This window comes from Pomacea canaliculata, linkage group LG6 (assembly GCF_003073045.1).
Source record: "Pomacea canaliculata isolate SZHN2017 linkage group LG6, ASM307304v1, whole genome shotgun sequence".
Classification (NCBI taxonomy): domain Eukaryota; kingdom Metazoa; phylum Mollusca; class Gastropoda; order Architaenioglossa; family Ampullariidae; genus Pomacea; species Pomacea canaliculata.
This window is the reverse complement of record NC_037595.1, coordinates 7,234,430-7,254,732: the sequence shown is the minus strand read 5'-3', so window position 1 is coordinate 7,254,732 and position 20,303 is coordinate 7,234,430. Positions and strand designations below refer to the sequence as shown.

At 41.0% G+C, this 20,303-nt stretch overlaps 2 protein-coding genes across 2 annotated transcripts; one reads left to right on the top strand and one right to left on the bottom strand.

The window, feature by feature from the left end:
- The first annotated feature begins 4,509 nt into the window (after positions 1 to 4,509).
- On the top strand, positions 4,510 to 9,877 carry LOC112567077. The gene is made up of 2 exons (XM_025243621.1): positions 4,510 to 5,398; positions 7,738 to 9,877. The coding sequence occupies exons 1-2, from the start codon at positions 4,791 to 4,793 to the stop codon at positions 8,153 to 8,155; spliced, it is 1,026 nt and encodes a 341-aa protein (XP_025099406.1). The 5' UTR covers positions 4,510 to 4,790; the 3' UTR covers positions 8,156 to 9,877.
- Positions 9,878 to 10,020: 143 nt separating this feature from the next.
- Positions 10,021 to 13,308, bottom strand: LOC112567078 (glycosyltransferase family 92 protein F13G3.3-like). The gene has a single exon (XM_025243622.1). The coding sequence runs from the start codon at positions 12,601 to 12,603 to the stop codon at positions 11,830 to 11,832; it is 774 nt and encodes a 257-aa protein (XP_025099407.1). The 5' UTR covers positions 12,604 to 13,308; the 3' UTR covers positions 10,021 to 11,829.
- Positions 13,309 to 20,303: the final 6,995 nt, after the last annotated feature.

Here is a 20,303-nt window from a genome sequence, read left to right as displayed (position 1 = left end):
TCGTCTTGTGTCAATATCGCTGGCTATGTTACTGAGCAATGTCTAATGTCAACACCTCCCACACCGAGCGCGCCCGTTCTTCCCCTCGCAGTTATTCATGCGTGATACGGAGGACACTGGGTTCAGACGGGGGAGGGGAGGAAATGCGTGACAACACTTAACATCACAGTCGAGCATGGGGTCGGTTGGGGTAGAGCTAACAGGCTTGTGACGAGAATTAAAAAGAATATTGCGTGTATATATGGGCGATGTTGCATAATGGTGGAGTAAACCTCTTGCTTTGCCGTGGCTTTTACACGAAACGACGATATTAAAATAAAAGAAACTTCTTAGTGGCCGTTGTGAAGGTGAGTGGTTCTAAGGCAAATAAGTACATTTGTCTGGTCAAGTGTAAACAGAAGAGACAGTCTTCTCGAAGTAACTGGAGAAGACCCACTCTGAAGCAAAAGATAAAGACTAAAATTACGGGGGAAAGCGGGATGTGGAGATGAAACCGGAGACGAGGGTAAACACCATCAAGAGCGAAGATCGTTAATCCCAGGCTCATGACATGATCCTGACTTGAAAGCCGCAGAATATTCGTCGTCACGGCTGAATTGTCAGACCTCTTACCTTTCTTCTGGTTCTTTGTGGTTCACAATACGTGTCTACCCTCCCCAACCTTCTTTCTCTGCCGTAGAATATTCTTCGGCACGGCTGAATTATCAGACCTCATGTTGTTTCTGATTCTCTGCAGGGCACAGTACGTGTCTACCCCCCTTCTTTCTATTACTCACTTCCTCAATTCTCTTGCTACTGTCAAAGTACATGAGGGTAGACATAAAATTTCTTTAGTATGTCCCAAGATAATATTTACTATCTTGCAGATTGTAACGTTCTTAGTGTTTCATGAATGTTTTGTAGTATAATTTTCTTGTTTAACAAATTACTTTATCTCTTTATCGCTATCTGTAAACAAAGCAAATGGTTTGCTTATATCACCCTCCTTCATAAAAAATTGTCAGTGCCAGTGTCATTCTCTCTCTCTCTCTCACACGAATGGCTGGAGTAGTTTATATTAGTCTTCAAAATGTGAGTCGGTGACTCACGAGGTATACTCCAGGAAACACTCCACGAATGCACGTGGATTGATATGCTCTTGTCGTCAAGGGTCCAGTCAGCAGGAGACTTGAGACCATAATAAAGCTCATTAGGCGTACTTGTGGACACTGGTGACATTAGTCTGACCTCGTCTGCGCAGGGTGACATTGGTAGTCTTTTATCTCGAGACCCGACGAGAGTTTGAGAAAGAGTATCTTTTACTAAAACCAGTACAGTCAATTGGAAAAAAAAAACAACAACAAACAAACAACTTGATAACAGCTGGGAAACCCTTAAATCAGTTCTATTATTTAAAGTGCAGCTTTGCTCAGTTCATTTCAGATGAGTCTCTTGAAGGTTGTTGAGGATCACTGCGCTCCTGTATAGAGACTTGTTTACTTGAGTCAGGCCTTCCTTGGTGTTTAAGTTGTGACAAGCAAACTTGTGTAGATCAAGTTGGTGGGAGTGTAGCTTCTACCATCTGGACTTATATGTGCGAACTGTGCATGATACGTGTGAACTGAATTAAACACGTGGACTGTGGATGATAAGTGCCAGCTGTGGAATACTGACTGTCCAGTTCCTGCGTCGTCAAAAGGGAATGACTGCCGCCAAAAAGATTAATATCCGAGTATAAACAGCAAACCACGGTGTTGAAATAATTGTGCGAACTTAACGCTAGTCGCGAGTACTGGTGCGCCATCTGTCGGGGAACAAAGGCAGATGATCAGAGCTAAGCACGTGTTGTGACTTTTCTAAAGACTTTTACATAATAAAGATCGAGAACATTACACTGTGTAGTGAAGGGACTTGTGTAATTTCAATACCAATCAAATTTCAAATTAAAGCTAGCCGTTAAAATGGCCAAGAGAAAAGTTGATTTTGAAAACAGAATCTTTCAAAGCCAATGGGAGGCTGACTACATGTTTACTAATATCAGCGGTAAGCCAGTGTGTCTACTTTGTGGAGATACAATAGCTGTGACCACAGAATATATATAATCTGAGACGGCATTACGAGACTAAACATCAGGACAAGTTGAAAAGCCTGAATGCAGAACAGAAGCTAAAGAAAGTGGAAGAACTTAAGAGGAATCTGAGATGACAGCAGACATTGTTCACTATAGCAACATCACAGAGTGAAGCTGCTGTGAGAGCAAGTTTTATTGTGGCAGAGGAGATCGCTAAATCAGCCCGACCATTCAATGAGGGAGAGTTTGTGAAGAGTTGCATGATGCAAGTGTGTGAAGTCTTGTGTCCAGACAAAAAGCAAATGTTTGCAAATGTAAGCCTCTGCAGAAACACGGTTGCTAATAGGATTTGTGAGATGGCCACTGATGTGAAAACACAGCTGATCGAAAAAAGCAAAGACTTCGTTGCCTACTCTCTTGCAGTCGATGAAAGCACTGACACGACGGACACCGCACAACTCGCCATCTTCATCCGTGGAGTCGACTCCAGTCTGAATATCACAGAAGAAATATTAGACATAAAATCCATGCATGGGACAACGACAGGAAAGGACATTTTTGACAACGTATGTCAAAGTATAACAGACATGAACCTGCCCTGGGACAAACTTGTTGCACTTACAACAGATGGAGCGCCGGCGCTGTGCGGCCCAAAGAGCGGACTAGTTGGGAGGATGCGGTCACATATCCAAGAAAATTGTGGCGGGCAGTTGATAGCATATCACTGCATAATACATCAAGAATCGTTGTGTGCTAAAGTCCTCAACATGGAGCATGTAATGAGCACTGTAACACAAACCGTCAACTTCATTAGAGCCAAAGGGTTCAATCCCCGCCTGTTTCAGTCCTTTGTGCAGGAAACAGATTCACAGTGGGGCGACAGGCCGTATCACATTGAAGTGCGGTGACTAACTCCGGGCAAAGTTCTCGAGTTTTTAAGCTGATTGGGGAAATCTGTCAATTCATGGACAGCAGAGGAAAAGACTCCACAGTCTTGCAGGATGAAAAGTGGAAATGTGAGTTGGCATTTCTGTGTGACATAACCACTCATCTCAATGCCTTGAACCAGCAGCTCCAGGGACGGGGACACTTGATAACGGACCTGCACGATGCAGTGAAGGCATTTCAAGTCAATTTGTTCTTGTGGGAAACACAAATGAACCAATGCAACTTGTTTCACTTTCCTTGCTGCAAAACAGTCATGGACGAAGTCAGCGCCGAGGTGTTCCCACAGGCACACTTTGCTGAGAAGCTGAACTCACTTCGTGCTGAGTTTAAACGCCGCTTCAGTGACTTCGAGGTGCAGAAAAACAACTTCGACCTATTTCACAACCCATGTAGTGAGTCACTGAAGGCAAAGTACGACTCTGTGGGGCCTGCACAGTTCACTCATTCCCTCCCACAAACGATGCCCCAGCTTTGTCTACATGCGGCTCGAATCTTGAGCTTGTTTGGCAGCACATATCTGTGTGAGCAACTTTTCTCGGTGATGAAGATCAACAAAACATCACACAGGAGTCGTCTTCCTGATGTACACTTGCAGTCCATCCTAAGAATCTCAACAACCCAGAAACTTACTCCAGATATAAACAAACTTGTTGACAAGAAAAGATGTCAAACGTCCACTTCTGACAAAATAAATTAAGAACAAAACTGCTAAGCCTTGGTTTGTTAGTACTTTAATTTTGTTTTAATGTATGATTTTATTTACACAAAATTAATAACAAAACGTTTAGTTTTTTACTGCTCAATAAAAAGTTATCGGACTTAAATAATAACCTTCGGCCCGCCACCTTGTGTACGATGTGAGATTTGGCCCGCTGGGTAATTGAGTTTGACACCCCTGCGCTACGCCTATGCACAGGGCCGTCGAGAGCCAGCCCGGGCCCCAGGACAGACGACCTCTCCGGCCTCCGGGCCCCTTGTACTTGTAATCGTAAATTATTTTCCCAGTATATATTTACAATTCTACAGACTTGAAACTCAACTTCTGCATGTGCAGTGGCGTAGGAACCAGGGGGGGGGGCCAGCGGGGCAGCCGCCCCCCAAGGAAAATACAGGGGGGGCAGGAATATCCTTTTGCCCCCCCCAATATTTGAGACGTAATTCCTCACAAAGAGCAAAGAACTGAAGAAAGGTAGGGGAACGTAGAGAGGAGACGGTCATCACCGTCACAAAAGCGGGCCCTGAGGCAAGTGGAGGCTCTAAGACCTCTGACGATCAGATCGTGCATGCGTGCAGTACCCCCCCCCATCCTTTTTTACGAAATGTGCGAGTGCGAACGCCGTTCACTGTCAGCAGGAGTTTGCCCCCCCCCCCCCCAACGCCGAACATCTTCCTACGCCACTGATGTGTAACGCTTGGGTGTTCTGTCCTTAGACCTTCCTTTAAAAGAAAAAGAAAAGGAGAAGAAGAAAAAAAAATCCACTGAACAAGGCCGGGCCCCCTTGACAGCCGCGGGCCCGGGTACACCAGACCCCCCTGTCCCCCCCTCTCGTCAGGCCTGCCTATACAACACGTCTCTGACGACATTCAACACACACGCCCATCTACACCTTCTCACACAGGTGGACCTCCTGGGGAGACCTAGGAGTCGCGCCAAACACTTGTCAGTCAAGACGAATGCAGCCATTGGCCTCGATCGAGGTCCCTGGGTAGTCTAACCCTCAGGGTCCGCCCAACTCCACCCCCAACCCACCTTACCAAAGCTGCAGATGACACTCGGTTTCCTGGTTGTTTCATGCGTGCTGCAATAGTTATTATCAGTGGGCCAGAGTTCATCATGGCAGGACGAAGACATTCAGCCATTTTCCGAACCTTGCTGCTGATGGTGGTGGTGTACACCTTCTCCCTTGGGATGTTGGCCACATCTGACTATTGGAAAGACAAGGAAGACATTTTGACGAGAGACTTGGGTACAAGCCTCCTCCGTTCCCATGAAGCAAACTCGCTCCTTACTGAGCGACCAGAGGCAGCTGCACCGAGCGGAGGAAGAAAGACATCGCCCCCGCCGCGCGACGCCATGCGGCACGTAGTGTTACCTCACCCCTACGCACAGAAATCTAAGCTCGAGAACTCGCGCGCGAAGACAGGGGTAGATTTCCACCCGGTCCGTCCAGGCAGTGCGTTTTTTCTCTATTCCGCCCACCTGGACCTCTGGCCTGAGGGTGCCACTGTCACCATCGTCGCTATCGTCAATCGGAGCGAGTATTCGGACTCGGCGAGACTGCGATGTGTGTATGACCAGCCACCCCGGGTAGGTGAACTCAGGAATGATGATGTGAGAAGTGGAAACGGTGGCGTTGTCAGTGGAAAAGTCTTTATTTTACCTGATCACCATGGTCTTGAGTAAGTCACATTCTTTGTGTTTCTCGTAAGCTGTGATAGGACCATTGACAATTTTTTAAAAATCCTGACGCGAAATGTAGACCACATGCTATTTCTTGTTGTTGTTGTTGTTGTTGTTGTTGTTGTTGTTGTTGTTGTTTTCGTGTCTATACATTTTTCAGTTAGATTTAATTGGTATCGTCTGCTTTGCCGTGAACAATTTCACGAACATTTGATTGTATTGCTCAGTGGACAAACATCAGCGTGTTAGCAAAGTAAATGTGTCTGGAGGTTACTTTCCGATTTATTTTTCTTTTTCCTGTCTCTCTTTCTCTCGTTTTCAAACCGTAAGAAAGCTTTTTGTAAAATTATAATTAAGCCACGTTTCTACTTCCTTTAGACAAGAATGCCTTGAAAAATAATGATTGAAGCAGAAATTCCTTAAGTGAAGACGCGGTAAATCTTTTGCAATGATTTGTCAAAATGGGAAATACATCTTTCCAAACTACATTTGTTTCATTAACTTTTTCCAAAACGTATCCTCCAAATTGCTAATAAGTTGAAATCTGTGAATGAATTGAATTTGAAAGGCACTTCCACCTTGCATTTGATGTAAAATCTTTCTAATCCATGTAATATGTCAGTGCATTATGAGATGCCTGGACACCTATGACTTTTAAGCCGCATTCTGAATATTTTCTAATTACAGTGGTTTTCTTAACTACCTTCAACTCTTCTATAATTAGTGTCTCTATTTTTCTCGAATTTGGATTATTTATTCTTTAATAGTTGCATCAATCAAGCGGTGGGCTTAACATTAGGTTCCAAAACCAGTCATAATTACGCGATCTTCCTCTTAAATTATGAAGTTTTTGTTGTAATTCATTGTAAAATCATGGACAATCACTATCTGGGCCATGAAGACTTATGCAGTTTCAATGCACACTTTTAGAATGAGGAAGTTTCTGATAAATCATCGCTAAGATCTTTATATTTGTATTCAAAGTGCTTTTGGTTGAAATTGCAAGTTCCTTGGCATTTAAGAATAAGAATTAAAAGAGACCTCGAATCCCCAGTTTTGCTTTAACAATGTGTTCTATTTTTCAGTAAGGTGGATATGTTTTATTGTATTTTTGTTTAAATGATGAATATATTCTTTTTTTAGTCGCATAAGCCTTTACAGTTTATTAAACACATAGCTAAGTGATCCATGTTTCTTTAATAATTAGAGTAAAGCATGCTAATGAAAATAAAAACATTGACATTGTTAAATAGCATAGGTAGGCCTTTTTGCATGGAAATATTTGAGTTTAAGTATGCAACTATCCCAGTTTGCTTTTACAATGTACTCCCCTTGTGGAATTTGTTTCCTGAAAACAGAAGATATTCTACTTCTTGTCTATAATGGAAAGGACCATCCCGTTTCCACATCTCTTAAACCGCTACAATTTAGAGAGTAACAGCTGTAAATGAAGCTACCATAAACACTGACAATTCCTGCATATATTAAACTACATGAAAGTCTGAATATAAATTAACACTTCTTCTTGTTATTTGTTTTCAACCCCAGTGGAGCATAGGCAGCAAACTACCGCTACATAACTAGCATTTCTCGTATTGAGACAGATGCCCACCATGAACATCAAACACCATTTGAGCCAATTAACATACAAAAAAGCAGCAGAACATAAACCACAAAAGACAACAAATACAACAAAACAAAACAACAACAACAGAAACAGAAAATGTACAAGTAAGTAAAACACAAACAAGCAGTAAAGGACGTGAATAAGTAATAAGTTGATTTTTACAGTGATTTAAGTGAACATAAATTGTTATTTAATACACTTAAGGTATTGAATACAGTGAGCAGCAGGCTGCTTTGAGTAACAAGAATGTTGGCGAAATCTGGCCAAATCACCCTCCCCCTTCTTTCTGTGTACGTGTGACTATATCTCATGCCGCTTACTCTATTCACATTTCAAAAAACTTTAGAGAATCTAAACAGCAATTCGTTTGAATGATCTTAAAGCAAAAAAAAAAAAAAAAAAAAAAAAGTTTAAACTATTATATTTAGTGACAGAACTCGAGGAATAGTGAGGTAGCCATGTAGGCAAAACCTCTGTCTCTCTTTCGAATTTTAAAGCAAAATAAAATGAGAACAAAGATCGTGCACTACAAGCCCTCAGGAGTCAGGTATAGACTCTTCCTGGACAGAATTTACCGGTTGAGATTTTTTTTGTGCAAAACGATAGCCTTCCTGAACTCTGCCGTAGCTCATCTCAGGACCAATACTAGTTTAATGTTTCCTTTTGCAGACTTTTATTATTTAAGTTTTGCTTGTTTCTCCCTTTTTTCAGTTTCGCCCCCGCACTAGTTCACTGCCCTTTGGTCAGCTCGTCTAAAGACAAACGTCCCATGAAGGTAGCCATCAGCCTAGCGGGCGACGACCTCGCACCCAGCGAGCTGCACATCCAGTACCCACAACCCCGGCGCTGGAAGTTTCTCATCTGCTTCTCGCCCCTTCACAGGAAGTTTAACGACGCCAATCTGGTGGTCCAAAACCTGGAGTTGGCTCAGATTCTCGGTGCTGACCACGCCGTGGTTTACAACACCAGCATCGGATCCGACGTCGACAAAGTCCTCCGCTACTACGTCAGCACGGGCTTCCTGGAGGTCAAGGGATGGCGCGACCCCCCTGAGCCCGTGCACTACAAGGCGCAGATGGGGGCCATCAACGACTGCCTGCTGTACGGCCGCAACAGCAGCGACTTCTAGTCTTCATGGACTTTGACGAGATGATCGTTCCCAGGCACCATGACAGCTGGTCGGAGCTCATCCGAGACGTGAAACATAACTACAACTCTTCGGCACTGGTGTCCTCGCAGAAAGGTTCCCTCACACACATGAACGATGCCCTGGTCACAGCCCTCAGGGCTCCGCGAAAGGTCAACACGACGACTGGAGCGACACCTCCAGGACAGGGCTCCCTAGACCGCTCAAGGGAGGACAACTCCTCGTCATCGGCCAGCCCTGGGGCTTATGCATTCGTCAGCAGCGTGTTCCTCTGGGACAATGTTACAAATTTAACTGCTGAAGATTTGAAGTTAGCCAATCAGCTCCATGTCACTTTTCTCCTGAAGCAAAGGCGAACTGTGCAGATATGGCCAGACCGCTCCAAGAACATTGTGGATCCCCGGACGGTGAAAATCATGGGCATCCATAGAGTCCACACATTCCTCAACCATCACACCACGCTTCTGGTGAACGAGACCGTGGCTCTACTGCAGCATTACCGTTGGTTTTCTCCTAGTGTCCCCACTGTCAAAGACATTGGTGTTCTGCGATTCGCACCAGGGCTTGTCAGAAGAATTAAAAACGTGAAAGAGAAACTAGACTAAATGCGTGAACCCCCAAAATAAAAAGTGTACAGGAGAAATAAAAGGAATATATCAAAGATCAAAGTTTTTCTTTCAATTACAATTTTTTTCAATGACATGCGCACAGCAAGTAAGTCACCATGATGTGTTTATACAGACTGCTGATTCCTGTCCAAACGTTCGAGGCAAGCGATTTAACACTGAAGTCACAAATGTTTTCAGCGAGAGAAAACAATTCAATCGTAAATATATTATCAACAGGTGACGGATTTTATGTATTGTAAACAGCATGGTATATCATCATATCTCACGAGATAAGAAGAAGGAAAAGTGTCAAAAGAGGGGTAAGGGATTCAATGAGTGCCTTCCTAACCAGATCTTTTGGAGGAAATAAAATATTAATGGGGGAGAGAGAAAGTCCTCACAAAGTCTTCAAAAATACAGCAAACAGTTTTAGTGTCGTCTGACTGATAACACGACTGACAGGCTCCTATTAAGAGATTGTCTATCATCTTCAACGAGTGTCTGGCGAGATAAGGAGATGGAAAAGTGTTGAGTGAGGTAGGGACTTCAATGAGTACCTTGGTACTCCGTTCAATCTGAGGAAATCAAAAGAGTACGAGGGATAGAAGAACGTCCTCGCAAAGCCTGTAAAAATACAGAGAAGGGTTTTACTGTCGTCTGCCTGACAACGATTTGCGGGTACCTAGCAGGACATTTTGTGTTTCTGGGGTCTTCAAGGAGTGTCTGGCGAGATCACCTTGGAACCCTGTCCAGGCCATGGTACCTTCAGAGATCGGCTCATCGTCATGGAAACCTCGTTGGAGACATCAGTGTTTCGATTTGCTTATTGTTTAGTGATCTCACTGTGCACTCACTATGTAACCGATAGATGTCCAGAGAGACATGTGTGTGTGTTACAATTAAGAACCTAGACTGCAACTAACGGTTATCCCACACACTATCACTGCTAATAACCGACTATGAAAATAGAAATTATTATGATCGAAGACAGCATTGTATCTGGTGTAAAAGTAACTTCATCTTTCATCAGAAAAGCGTCAAAATAGCAACGGAATGACTAGGAAGAATAAATGAACGGAGTAAATCGTGAATGTTTCTCTTTCTTGTGTGATTTATTTGTGTAATAAAAAATACCATCCGGATTGATCTTGCTAAAGAGAAACAAAACAAACAGATTAAAATGAACAATTGCACACAATAACAGTATCTTCTTTAAAAGCCTTGATAATATATATAAACAAGTTTTCAGTGCGGATCAGGAAACTAACAAAACACTAAGACATGGGAGATAACAGGCGAAACTTTTTTTGTGGCTTACGTCCCTTTGATTAGTTTATCGTCTGCCAGTTGTGTGGCGTCTATGCACATAGTCAAAATGCTCAGGTTATTACCTTGACTATAATTTTAATAGTTTAACAAAGTAAACTGAACAACATGCCCTCTGAGGGTTCTTAGTAAACTTTTTTGGACTTTGAGCTTTGATTATATATGTTTCAATATGGTTTTAAGAATGTCTGACAAAATGAAAGCCAGGGTGGAACAAAGCTTTTTTACCTTATTGTTGACAAATCGAAGGTAACAGAAAAAGCAAAAGTTATTGTTTTTTTTTTACATCTAGCCCTATATGGATATTCGAGAAACGTATTACACATTTTATATTTGAATGTTTCTTTTTTCACTTTTCAGAAAGGGAGCGAAGAACAAAATTGGAGTGGGTGGGGTAGGAAGGAGAGAACATGAATGTCAAGGGAGAGCATTCAGTATAAATCTGCGGCGATCAGGACATGCACTGACACATGTACTTACTTCCAATTCACTTTAAACTGGAAAACTTCGTGCTACTTGAGGTCTAATGATAGCAAGTTAATGAGGTCATATTTGATCTCAAACATTCACATATCACTACATTTCCTATTATAAAATCTTAATTTTCTGTTGCATTCAAAAGGTTTTACTAACCCTTTTTTAAAAGACCTTTTCCCTTTAAAACAAAGGACATGGACAGTCAAAGTTTTCTTAGTCTCTGGGATGCCTGGCAAACCTAACTGTTTGTAAATGATGTCGATTCTTCGCACGAGGAAGGGAGTAAACTTGTGGAGTGAATGTATCTTGCTGTGTTTTCACGGTACCTCCACAAACGATAGTGGTGCAACAGGCCAACATCCGGGTCCACAAAAATCTCCTTGAAGTCACCGAACATAGTCTCTGGATGGTGAACGGCCATCGTTTCCACCGACCCACTCAGTCTCTCTCTCTCTGTGCGTGCTTGAGACATTATTTGATCACGTTTAACCCTAACCTGCTGAGGAGGGTTAACTATTTGTGGGAATGAAGAGAGTTAATTCCTGAGATTCCTGTGGCAGTGTCGCCGGCCGACATATCAAACTTAGAAACTGAGAGATTGAGAGGGGCGAGTCTGGAGTAATATGCTAATTATCCCTCGTGGCCTTACCTGAGGATTGCATGTGTAAAAGTGTTTGTTTATTTGTCAACTCTTATAATGATAGCTAAAACCCATAATAGTTAATCTGTAAACTGTTATAATATGGAAAAATTCCCTGCTGATTGATCGTTTGTGAGTTGAGAGAAAGAACGCTTCGCAATCCCGCGTGATGAGGTTGTGACACAGCAGTAACATTTATGGGTATTTTATGAGAAGGTGTCCACTTAAAGCTTTTGAAAATGTAGGTGTAAGGAAACCAAAGAGCACATGTTACTGTCATACGTCACAGGCCAAGACAATACGCAAATATACATATGGGAAACCTTTGGCGGGAATGTCTTTGACTCCCTGAAAGAAAACATATATTTTAAAATCTGTCAAAAGAGAGATGGACAAACATTTGACCACTTTTCAATTACAATGACTTTCACAGAGGTCCTGTATGCGAGAAGTGTTAAGTAATATTTTTGAAGAGACTATAAATATTCAACTACATACAAATAATTATATCAATTTGGGTTCGCATCAACGTTAGGTATCATACACAGGTGTGATATAACGTAAGTACTAATCACTTTGTTATCTCCTATGGTCATCAGCAGGTTTCAAGGCAACTGCTTATAAACAGCCTCCAGTCTGTTGACAAGAATGGGAGTTAACCTGTGAGCAGTTGTGTCCCTTACTGTGTCCTCATTGTGCCACCCATAACGATAATGGTGCAACAAGCCAATCTTGGGGTCCACCACGATCACCTTGAAGTTACCGAACATCGTCTGTGGATAATGAACAGCCATCGTGTCCACCCTCAGTGGATCGGCGATGGTTCGACAGCGTTGCGGCGGTTTCCACGCCTTCCCACGAAACTGCATCAAAACGCTTTTAAGGTCGTAGAGACGAGCTTTGGTGAACAGCCCTCTGGTAAGGTTGGCCTGCAGGTAAGTGTCAGTGATGTTGATCTTCTCCTGAGGAGCGTGGTGGAAAAAGGAGTTCCTCACCATGATAGCTCCCACCTTGTCGGCATCCTTTGTCTGTTTCAGCACGTGCTCCACCATCTCTCTCAGCGTGTTGTTGGTGCGAAGTATGATGAGCTCGTCGAGGTCGATGAACACGACGTACTTGGTCACGTAGCGCATGCGCAGAAGACAATCGTGCATGCAGCCTACCTGCGCATGGGCGTGGACATTAGAAGGGATGTCGTTCCAAGGGAAAACACTCATGAAACCCTGATCGACGTAGTACTGCAGAACCCGGGTCAGGTTGCGTCCCGCTTTCTCGACGTAGACGTTGACGTGATCCACTCCTAACATCCGGGCCATCTCCATCGACTCCAGCGACTGTCGCCAGATGTTGTAACCGCAGAAGACAGGGGACACACACATGGAGAACTGATAGCGGTGAGGTCCCTTGTACTGATAAGTGATCTGTAGGAGGTTGGGCACAGAGTCGTTGTGGCAGACGACAGACACGTGATCGGGTCGCGACTTCCCTTCTGGGAGCGAACAGAAAATGTAGACAGATCTGTATCTGAACAGAAAAAGAAAACAACAAAAAAAAAAACAACAACATTATTTTAAAAGTTAACAAGCTGTAAATATAAATTTTAGAGCAAGAGTTAACAGCTGAATTCCTTCTGCTACTAATTGTTATTTTTCTTGTGTCTTTAAGATTTTTAAGTACCTGTACTGCTTTGGCTATTTTTTGGGGACTGAATGATTTATTGTTTCCTGACTTTACAATATTTTGTTTTTTTCTGAATTTTTTACTTATAAATTATTTTATGATTTTTATTATTGGTCATTTTATGCTATGTATTATTGATATTATTATTACGTTTTAAGTAAAATATTTCTTCAGCTAGAACACTTCCACACTATTATTTTGACTGACTATTTGTAGTCACTTTTATATCTCCGTCTGTTTCTCCACCTTTTTCACCTTCATATTCATTATTCATGTCTTTCCTTCATGCACATTTAGCAAGCACCAGTTTGATGCTATTAAATTCGATGTCCATTATATGTAAACAGTTATAAATTATAGATTGTACCCTGCCTTCTGCATTGTACGCTGAACTGAAAATAATGCAAAAACCGCCAGCCTTTTGTATTTAATTTATGAGTCGGACGCAATTGATTCTAATAATATATATATTTCTTATTTTTTTTGGTGGTTTTGACCGTTTATTTGTTGTTTGTTCGCCTGCGTTTTGGTGAGTGGAAGACTATTCGATAGTTTTCTAGTTTATTTAACTCTTTATGACTCTAGCCTCTGTTAACATTGTTTTTCTATATGATAAGGTTAAAGATTGAATGATTTTTTGGTGCATTTGAGCTGAATAGTAGCCGGTATCGTGACAAACTATGCCTTATTTGTTGGAATCCGTCAGCCAGCGGAAAGTGAAGAGTTGAGAAGAGTTGTGCCCCGGCTGGCTTCTTGTGAAAAGTGCAGTTACGGTCGAAAGAAGCTGGAGTTCGAATTCCGGATCAGTTGTTCCTGGCTTGCTGTCGTCTCCGAACGTCATCAAAAGTACTGCCGCGTAACAGCGAATGTTTTGACTCATTGCACCTGAAGATGGCCTTTATTTAAACACATCTGAAAAAAGAAAATCGTGAGTCAAGCTATAACAGAAAGAATATCACTTCCTATTCGAAAGAACAAGTATTTAAGAAGTTGATACGTTCATAATTCAACAGTTTATTTTCATTACAAGCATAGCAACTGTTTAAAATTTTCAGGGATGCTGAACTATAATTTAGTCTGGCCTAAAGAAGAGAAGATCAAGAGAACCAAATAAGCCACATAATACAAATTATAGACTGTTCTGCCACTGTACAAATTCCAACCACCAACCACACCCAACAGATGGCACAGCCAGTCTCAAGCCGTTGGCATGTGGTGACTAACTTCAATCCCCTCCTTTATGAAACCTAACAGAAGCATAAATCCAATATTCATTGCTGTTCGATTTAGAATGAGCCACCCTAGGAGCATACTACGACAGATGTTAAAAACTGGTTGAGTTATTTCTCTCTTCCGTATAGACGACTTTTTCTTTATTCAAAGCAGGCTAGCACAGACTTTAACATACCATGAACCAGCTGTATACTCTTGTAAGTGGTGCCGACTATCTTAGCACAAGCAACATTTTGATTGACCTGCATGCAAGTAAAAACATAAAGGCGGTGAAAATTGTATCTCCACTTATACTATTTCTAAATTTTTGAAATGTTGTAATAAACACGTTACTCGAATACGTTGCAGTTTTAATGTTTGATTATGCTACCATACACTTACATTTATACATTTATAATAAAAAGTGCACAAAAAGTCATGTGTTCATATGTTGGAACACAGATATAGATAACGGGTCCATTCATGTTTGTTGCACATTTATTAGGAAAAGTGTCAATAATAAGCTGGCACCTAGCTCACTCGAAGAGATTTTAAGAAACAAAGAAAAGTTGAAAACCTGTCACAATCCAGGAAAAAGACTGTATCAATAGTCAGGTCGTTTCGTCCGATACGAGAGAGGACACTAATGTAAAGTGTACTCATTCTTTGTATAGAGCCAAAATATCAGAAGGACCGAAAGTCATCTAAATTTTTAATTATTTTTGCTTAGTCCGATAAACAGCGTCATAGGACGTCCCTCTGCGTTGTCGCAACAACCGGTCCAGAAACGTCAAACATGACCGTTGACAAAGGATCGTTTCTGTATGAAGTGCTGGAAGTTTGATTCAGGTATTTTGTACGTGAGCTTCTTCACAGAGTAAGATTGGATAGACTCATCAGTTCGTGTGTGAAAAGAAAAGTATTCTAGAAAAATAGAATGAAAGAGAGAAAGAAAAAAGATAGAAATCTTTAAATATAATTAGTATATTCATATTGGAACAGCTAGAGGATCTTAAGAAACAAACAGGAAATTAGAAACAAAAAACAATTCACTAACACATGCGCAAAGTCAAAGATGGCATTGGGACAGGTAGTTATCTTCTGATACAGTTTACACATGCTGAAATCCTCATCAAGACTCAGATCGTTGTGTTACATGATAAGGCGCTAGATTAGACACTAGACAATTATCAAAAACGGCTCTCCTTACTGGAAACTGTATATAGGTTTAATATTTTTGCAGTTTTTCTATTTGTTCTTGTGAGACTTTTATAAGCTTTTATCACTTACAGCGCTTTGTCTTGATAGTACACATGAAGACTTCCTCAAGTTGAGTTTACTCTGACCGATCACGGACACATCTTATCGTGCATATTTACAATATCAAGGACCTAAAGTTGAAGTTAAGAATTCTGATGATGAAGTGAATCAGTGAGAAATAAGAATAAAATTTAGCAAAGCCACTGGCAATGAAGAGCTGACCGTATTAACCAAAGAGCACCGCAGTTTTTAAATGAAAATAAAATTAACCATCTATATGAACCTTTTGCATGACAACGAAAACTAATATGAACATACGGTAGCCCAACAACATCTATGTTGTTTTTATAAATAGTCATCTAGCAATAAATAGATTACAATACACATACACATAACTGGCAAGACAAGGAATACTGCCCAATATTCCCCGAATTCAACTCCTAGGCAACATCAAAATCGTACTGCCACCAAAGAACAAAAAGGACATGAAAGATAGTCATTCAATCTGAATGAAACGTCAGGTCTCAGAGTTTCTCGTGATCAGAAACTGTTTCTATTTAGCATGTTTTGATAGTACAAAGTAACCAGCGCACCTACGTTCAGAGGCACCTAAGGATAGTAAACCATGGCTGCTATAAACTAGCCTCTGAATAATCAGATCTATCACACTCTTCCTCTACTTCGTCGACTAATGTAAACCGACCTTCCACTCCGAGACGAAGAATCAGAATTATCTCGCCAAAAAACACAATCAGAATTTTTACATATCCACCTTATGAAAAGTCCAAACTTTATAGAATGGGGGAAAAGAAAAATAAATAGTAACAGTTGTCAGGTATTTTCGTTGTCGTTTAGTATTATTCCTATGTCAAGTTTGTATCTTCTATTCTAACGGCAACCTTCGCAAGGTCGGCCGCAGTGCGAGTAATGACCTTGCCTATCTATTTACGTAGACCAAATTCGAAGAATCGTAGTGAGAAATAATTATAAAAAAAAAAAAAAAAAGAAGAAAGAACTAAATCTCAAGACAAACAACAAAGTATGATGACAACATGAAAAAAACTGAAAAAAAATAGACTTAAAAACAGAGAGAAGATAAAAGAAAAGTAAGCGAGAAGTCTGTATTTCGTTCCGTAATATAGAATAAGATTCATAGACACTCATTTTCTAGCGCAAAGAAAATAAGCCTTTGCTGAAACATGTCCAACAAAGATGCGGAGAGACATGAGTTTTAAGTCCCACATTTTTTGCTCCGGTATACAGAAAAACTACTTGATGAGGTCGTAAGACGGACAGTAATAATTGTCCAGTGAAAATTTAAAAGCATTGTCAATGAGCAAGAGTATCGTCCTAGTCTTTTATTAAAAAAAATATTTGCAGACTGGGGAACAAAGCCACGAGCTTGAGTTACAAAATTAGTGACTTGAATCAGTGGAGGACACGAAGCCAACCTTTCATCTTTGGAATAACTCAACTCTCGCCTTAGTTTGACATCGTTGGCAATCACCCAAAAACCGCGCCAACGTCTATTTCAATCTACAAAATATTTCAAATGGAGATCTATAATGAAGAACAAAAACTAAAACAAAAAAACTTCAAGTCTTTCATTGCATGTTTGCAAGTACTCTAATTTAAGTTTTTTCACACCAAGACAGCTCGTACACACCTAAAACCTCTAACACCCATGCCAGCAAAAATATAAAATATGTAGCGTATTTTAAAATTTTAGCTGAATATTTTTATTATTACTTGCGGACGCGCAGAAATTTCCAGTAGCCAAATTCCAGCCAATTTTAAAAAACAATTAAGCAACGAGCATGGCTGTTTTTTTGTCCAATGATAAACTTGAATTTGTTCAAAACTTTCAGGAAGAGTCACTCGCGTCCACGTGGAGCTGCTCAGATTCTGAAAAAAATTCAGATTCCAACCAACGCACATCTAGTGTTAGACTACAGCCATTAGCAATTGTACTGTTGAGATACTAAATAAATTCTTACCTTCTTTAAAAGTTAATAACTGTTAACTCACACAGGTGCACAATCATGCAATGAGTAGTACATAACAATCTTACCCAACTCCTGTCTGGAACGAAGGAAAAACAACAGTAATTATTCGTAACAACGTCGATGCTTGATAATTTCTTACTTTTTGTTTTTCTTCAGATGGAACTTAGATAGAAGTCGTCTGTCACACCGAGAGAGCGACACTGGCTTTCTAAGTGTACCATCCCTTTGATCCTTCCAGTACAAGCTGATCAGAGATAACCGCCGTATTATGAATGATAGAAAAACATAAGTAAAATCAGGGTAAGAGACGAAAGTAAGAATGAGAAAACATCTAAATTTTGAAATCATGTTTTTTTTTTTTTTTCGCTTTGCTGGGTTTTCGTTAGAACTGTCCCCCGGCGTCTTCCGTACCACAGTTTTCTCCCCTGCTCGCGCGATCGCAAACAAACCCGATCCAGCAAGTAAGTCACGTGATCTGTTGACAAAGTACTGTGTGTGTTCAGTGGTTGCCGTGGAGGTTGTAGCTATTTTGGAACGTTTTTGTTGGTTTTTTTTTATCTTTTGTTTATTTTTATCGAGTACAGATAATTGCATTTCAGTCGCTCGTAAAACAAAAAATAAATTTTCTGGAAGATCAATGAAGATCCGAAGTGAAAATTAGTAGAAATATTAATTACGGGGTCAAATGACTGGTCAATAGGGTGCTGCAGCATGCGGAAGACTAAAATACCAATATACAATAACATGATCCATATCACGGACACGCGGCAAACACTTCAGGTCAGGGGTTGCCTTCCCTCAGTTTACACAGCTGAAACAGATTTATTCCTCCACTTTCTCTAACCATCCCACACTTGGGCATGTACAATATACTGCGCACATTTATGGCCGCGCTACTATCACGCATAAAGGTTTCCAAGCTGCACACTGCATGTAAAGGAAAGGAGACGCATTCAAATGACTTTTGTTTCAGTTAGAGTTTCTTCCGTAGAGACTGTTTTTCCGGTTCGACCTGGGATATGTGTGCACAGGCTTATAATGCCCATACAGTTTTGAATACACCATTGGCTGGTGCAACACAAAAAACAAGCAACAAAGCCAGACTTTTATGGTCCTGCCTCCACAGATGATGATAAACAATTATCGCCGACTAAAGCTGATTCATGTCCAGAAGCGAACTTTCAAAACGTAGAAAGAAATCTTTTGCTGTGCTTTCTAGAGACTGACTTTTTGTCAAGCAGGTCGTGAATGATGGCATGAACATAAACATAGTCTTTCTGGTCTATGTGTCATATTCTTTTGCTCTGACGGCGGACTTGATGGGTAACCCAGCAAACCTGTGTTCGGGTCTGCCAATAAAATTGTTTGTGCTGTATGAAATTCAGGAGTATCAAGAGGAGAAAAGAATCATATTTTCACTCAAACTCTTCCCTATTGTATAATTATAAACATTAGTTTCTTCTTTATTTTGTCTCTAGAAAATTCAACTATCCTAGTTTTATGTGGGTTAACCGGCAAGTTTATGAATGTTTGTCTGGAAACATTGTACGAACATTTTAGTGACTCAGTTTTAGAGCTTGTCATATTGGGTTGATACCTGGTATCATGTCAGCCTGTCGGTGTGGTTATCTAATCAACATGCACCCAGGCACCTTGCTGACCCTGGGGACTGCCTAACTTTCACTACGGACAATAGCCTGTGCAGTGGAATCATGACAAACCCTCCCGAACAGCATTGGGGGCGAACCTTACTCCAGTCCTGCAAAACACTTATAACCGGAACCGACAATCCCGTGAGTGGTAATCCACAAGGTAGGAGTGAGTCTACTTGTTTATGTGTTGATATGGAATGATACAATCTAAACATGGGCAGACAAGCTGTTGACAATGTAGCAACTCCCTCCTCCCCTCGAATGTTTGCTAATGAACCAAAGGACCGACACAGTCGTCACGTGGAGGCTCAGAGACGGTGTAGAAGCTGCTGGAAGCTGGTTGCAGGTGTCAAGAACTGCCTCTGGCTCAGACTCTGATTCTTTTGCTCGAGGTTTACTCCTGAGGTTGCGAATAAAGGCAGCGGAGTGTTTAGAATAGTTTCTTTGTCAATAAGAAGGTTGGAACAGGATGTCACTGGGTGGAACAGGTTCTTATCAAACAGTCAGCTTGATTATTTTTGCTTTCGTTTTCGATGCATATTTGTTTTACAGTTGTTATCAGTGGTGTAGTGACACAGATACTATTTGGTAAATGTCCTCTGGGGATTGTGAATGAACTTGAGGAGTGTGCACATAGCACACACCCACACACACGGGCACTCACGCACACACTAAAACGAAAGTTATTAATGAAAACAAAACTTATCAAAGATCAACAGCTTTTTTAACTGTTTGTTTGTTTCTCATTTAAAAAAGAAAATACCACCTCGACTTCCATGTTTACTCCCGCGATGAACTGTTCTGAAAGAAAATAAAAGGAGCGTAGAGTGAATGTGCACATCGATACACACCATCTCCTTATCGTCACATCGCTTATCGCCCATCTTACACAGGCTCGTCAGGTGATGAAGACAACACTTCTTTGAAGTTAAATGTGTTCTTTCCTCGCTGACAGAACGCTAGGCGCTTACCTCGACGACGACGACGACGACGATGTGAACTAGTCGTTAATTTGTGCAATCGTTATGAGCAAAGATTTAGTCTTGTACATACTTTCTAACCAGGAGGAGCCAATGTAATTATCACACTAGCCTCAGTTTACTAGAATTGCATGCTGTGTTATTTAAAAGATCAACATGTAAGGTCATCAAGGTGGACAACCGGAAGATGAAACAGTGAGTTTAATGTTTTTTATTAGAGTAGAAGTTCATTACTGAGGTAGAAATACAAAGTAGTCTCAACAAGATTACAGGTTTCTGAGAACAAGAA

Coding starts and splice junctions, on each gene's coding strand:
- LOC112567077 (XM_025243621.1), top strand. CDS start 4,791: ATGCGTGCTGCAATAGTTATTATCAGTGGGCCAGAGTTCATCATGGCA. Junction 5,399..7,737: donor CCTGATCACCATGGTCTTGA/GTAAGTCACATT, acceptor CCCTTTTTTCAG/TTTCGCCCCCGCACTAGTTC.
- LOC112567078 (XM_025243622.1), bottom strand. CDS start 12,603: ATGTGTGTGTCCCCTGTCTTCTGCGGTTACAACATCTGGCGACAGTCG.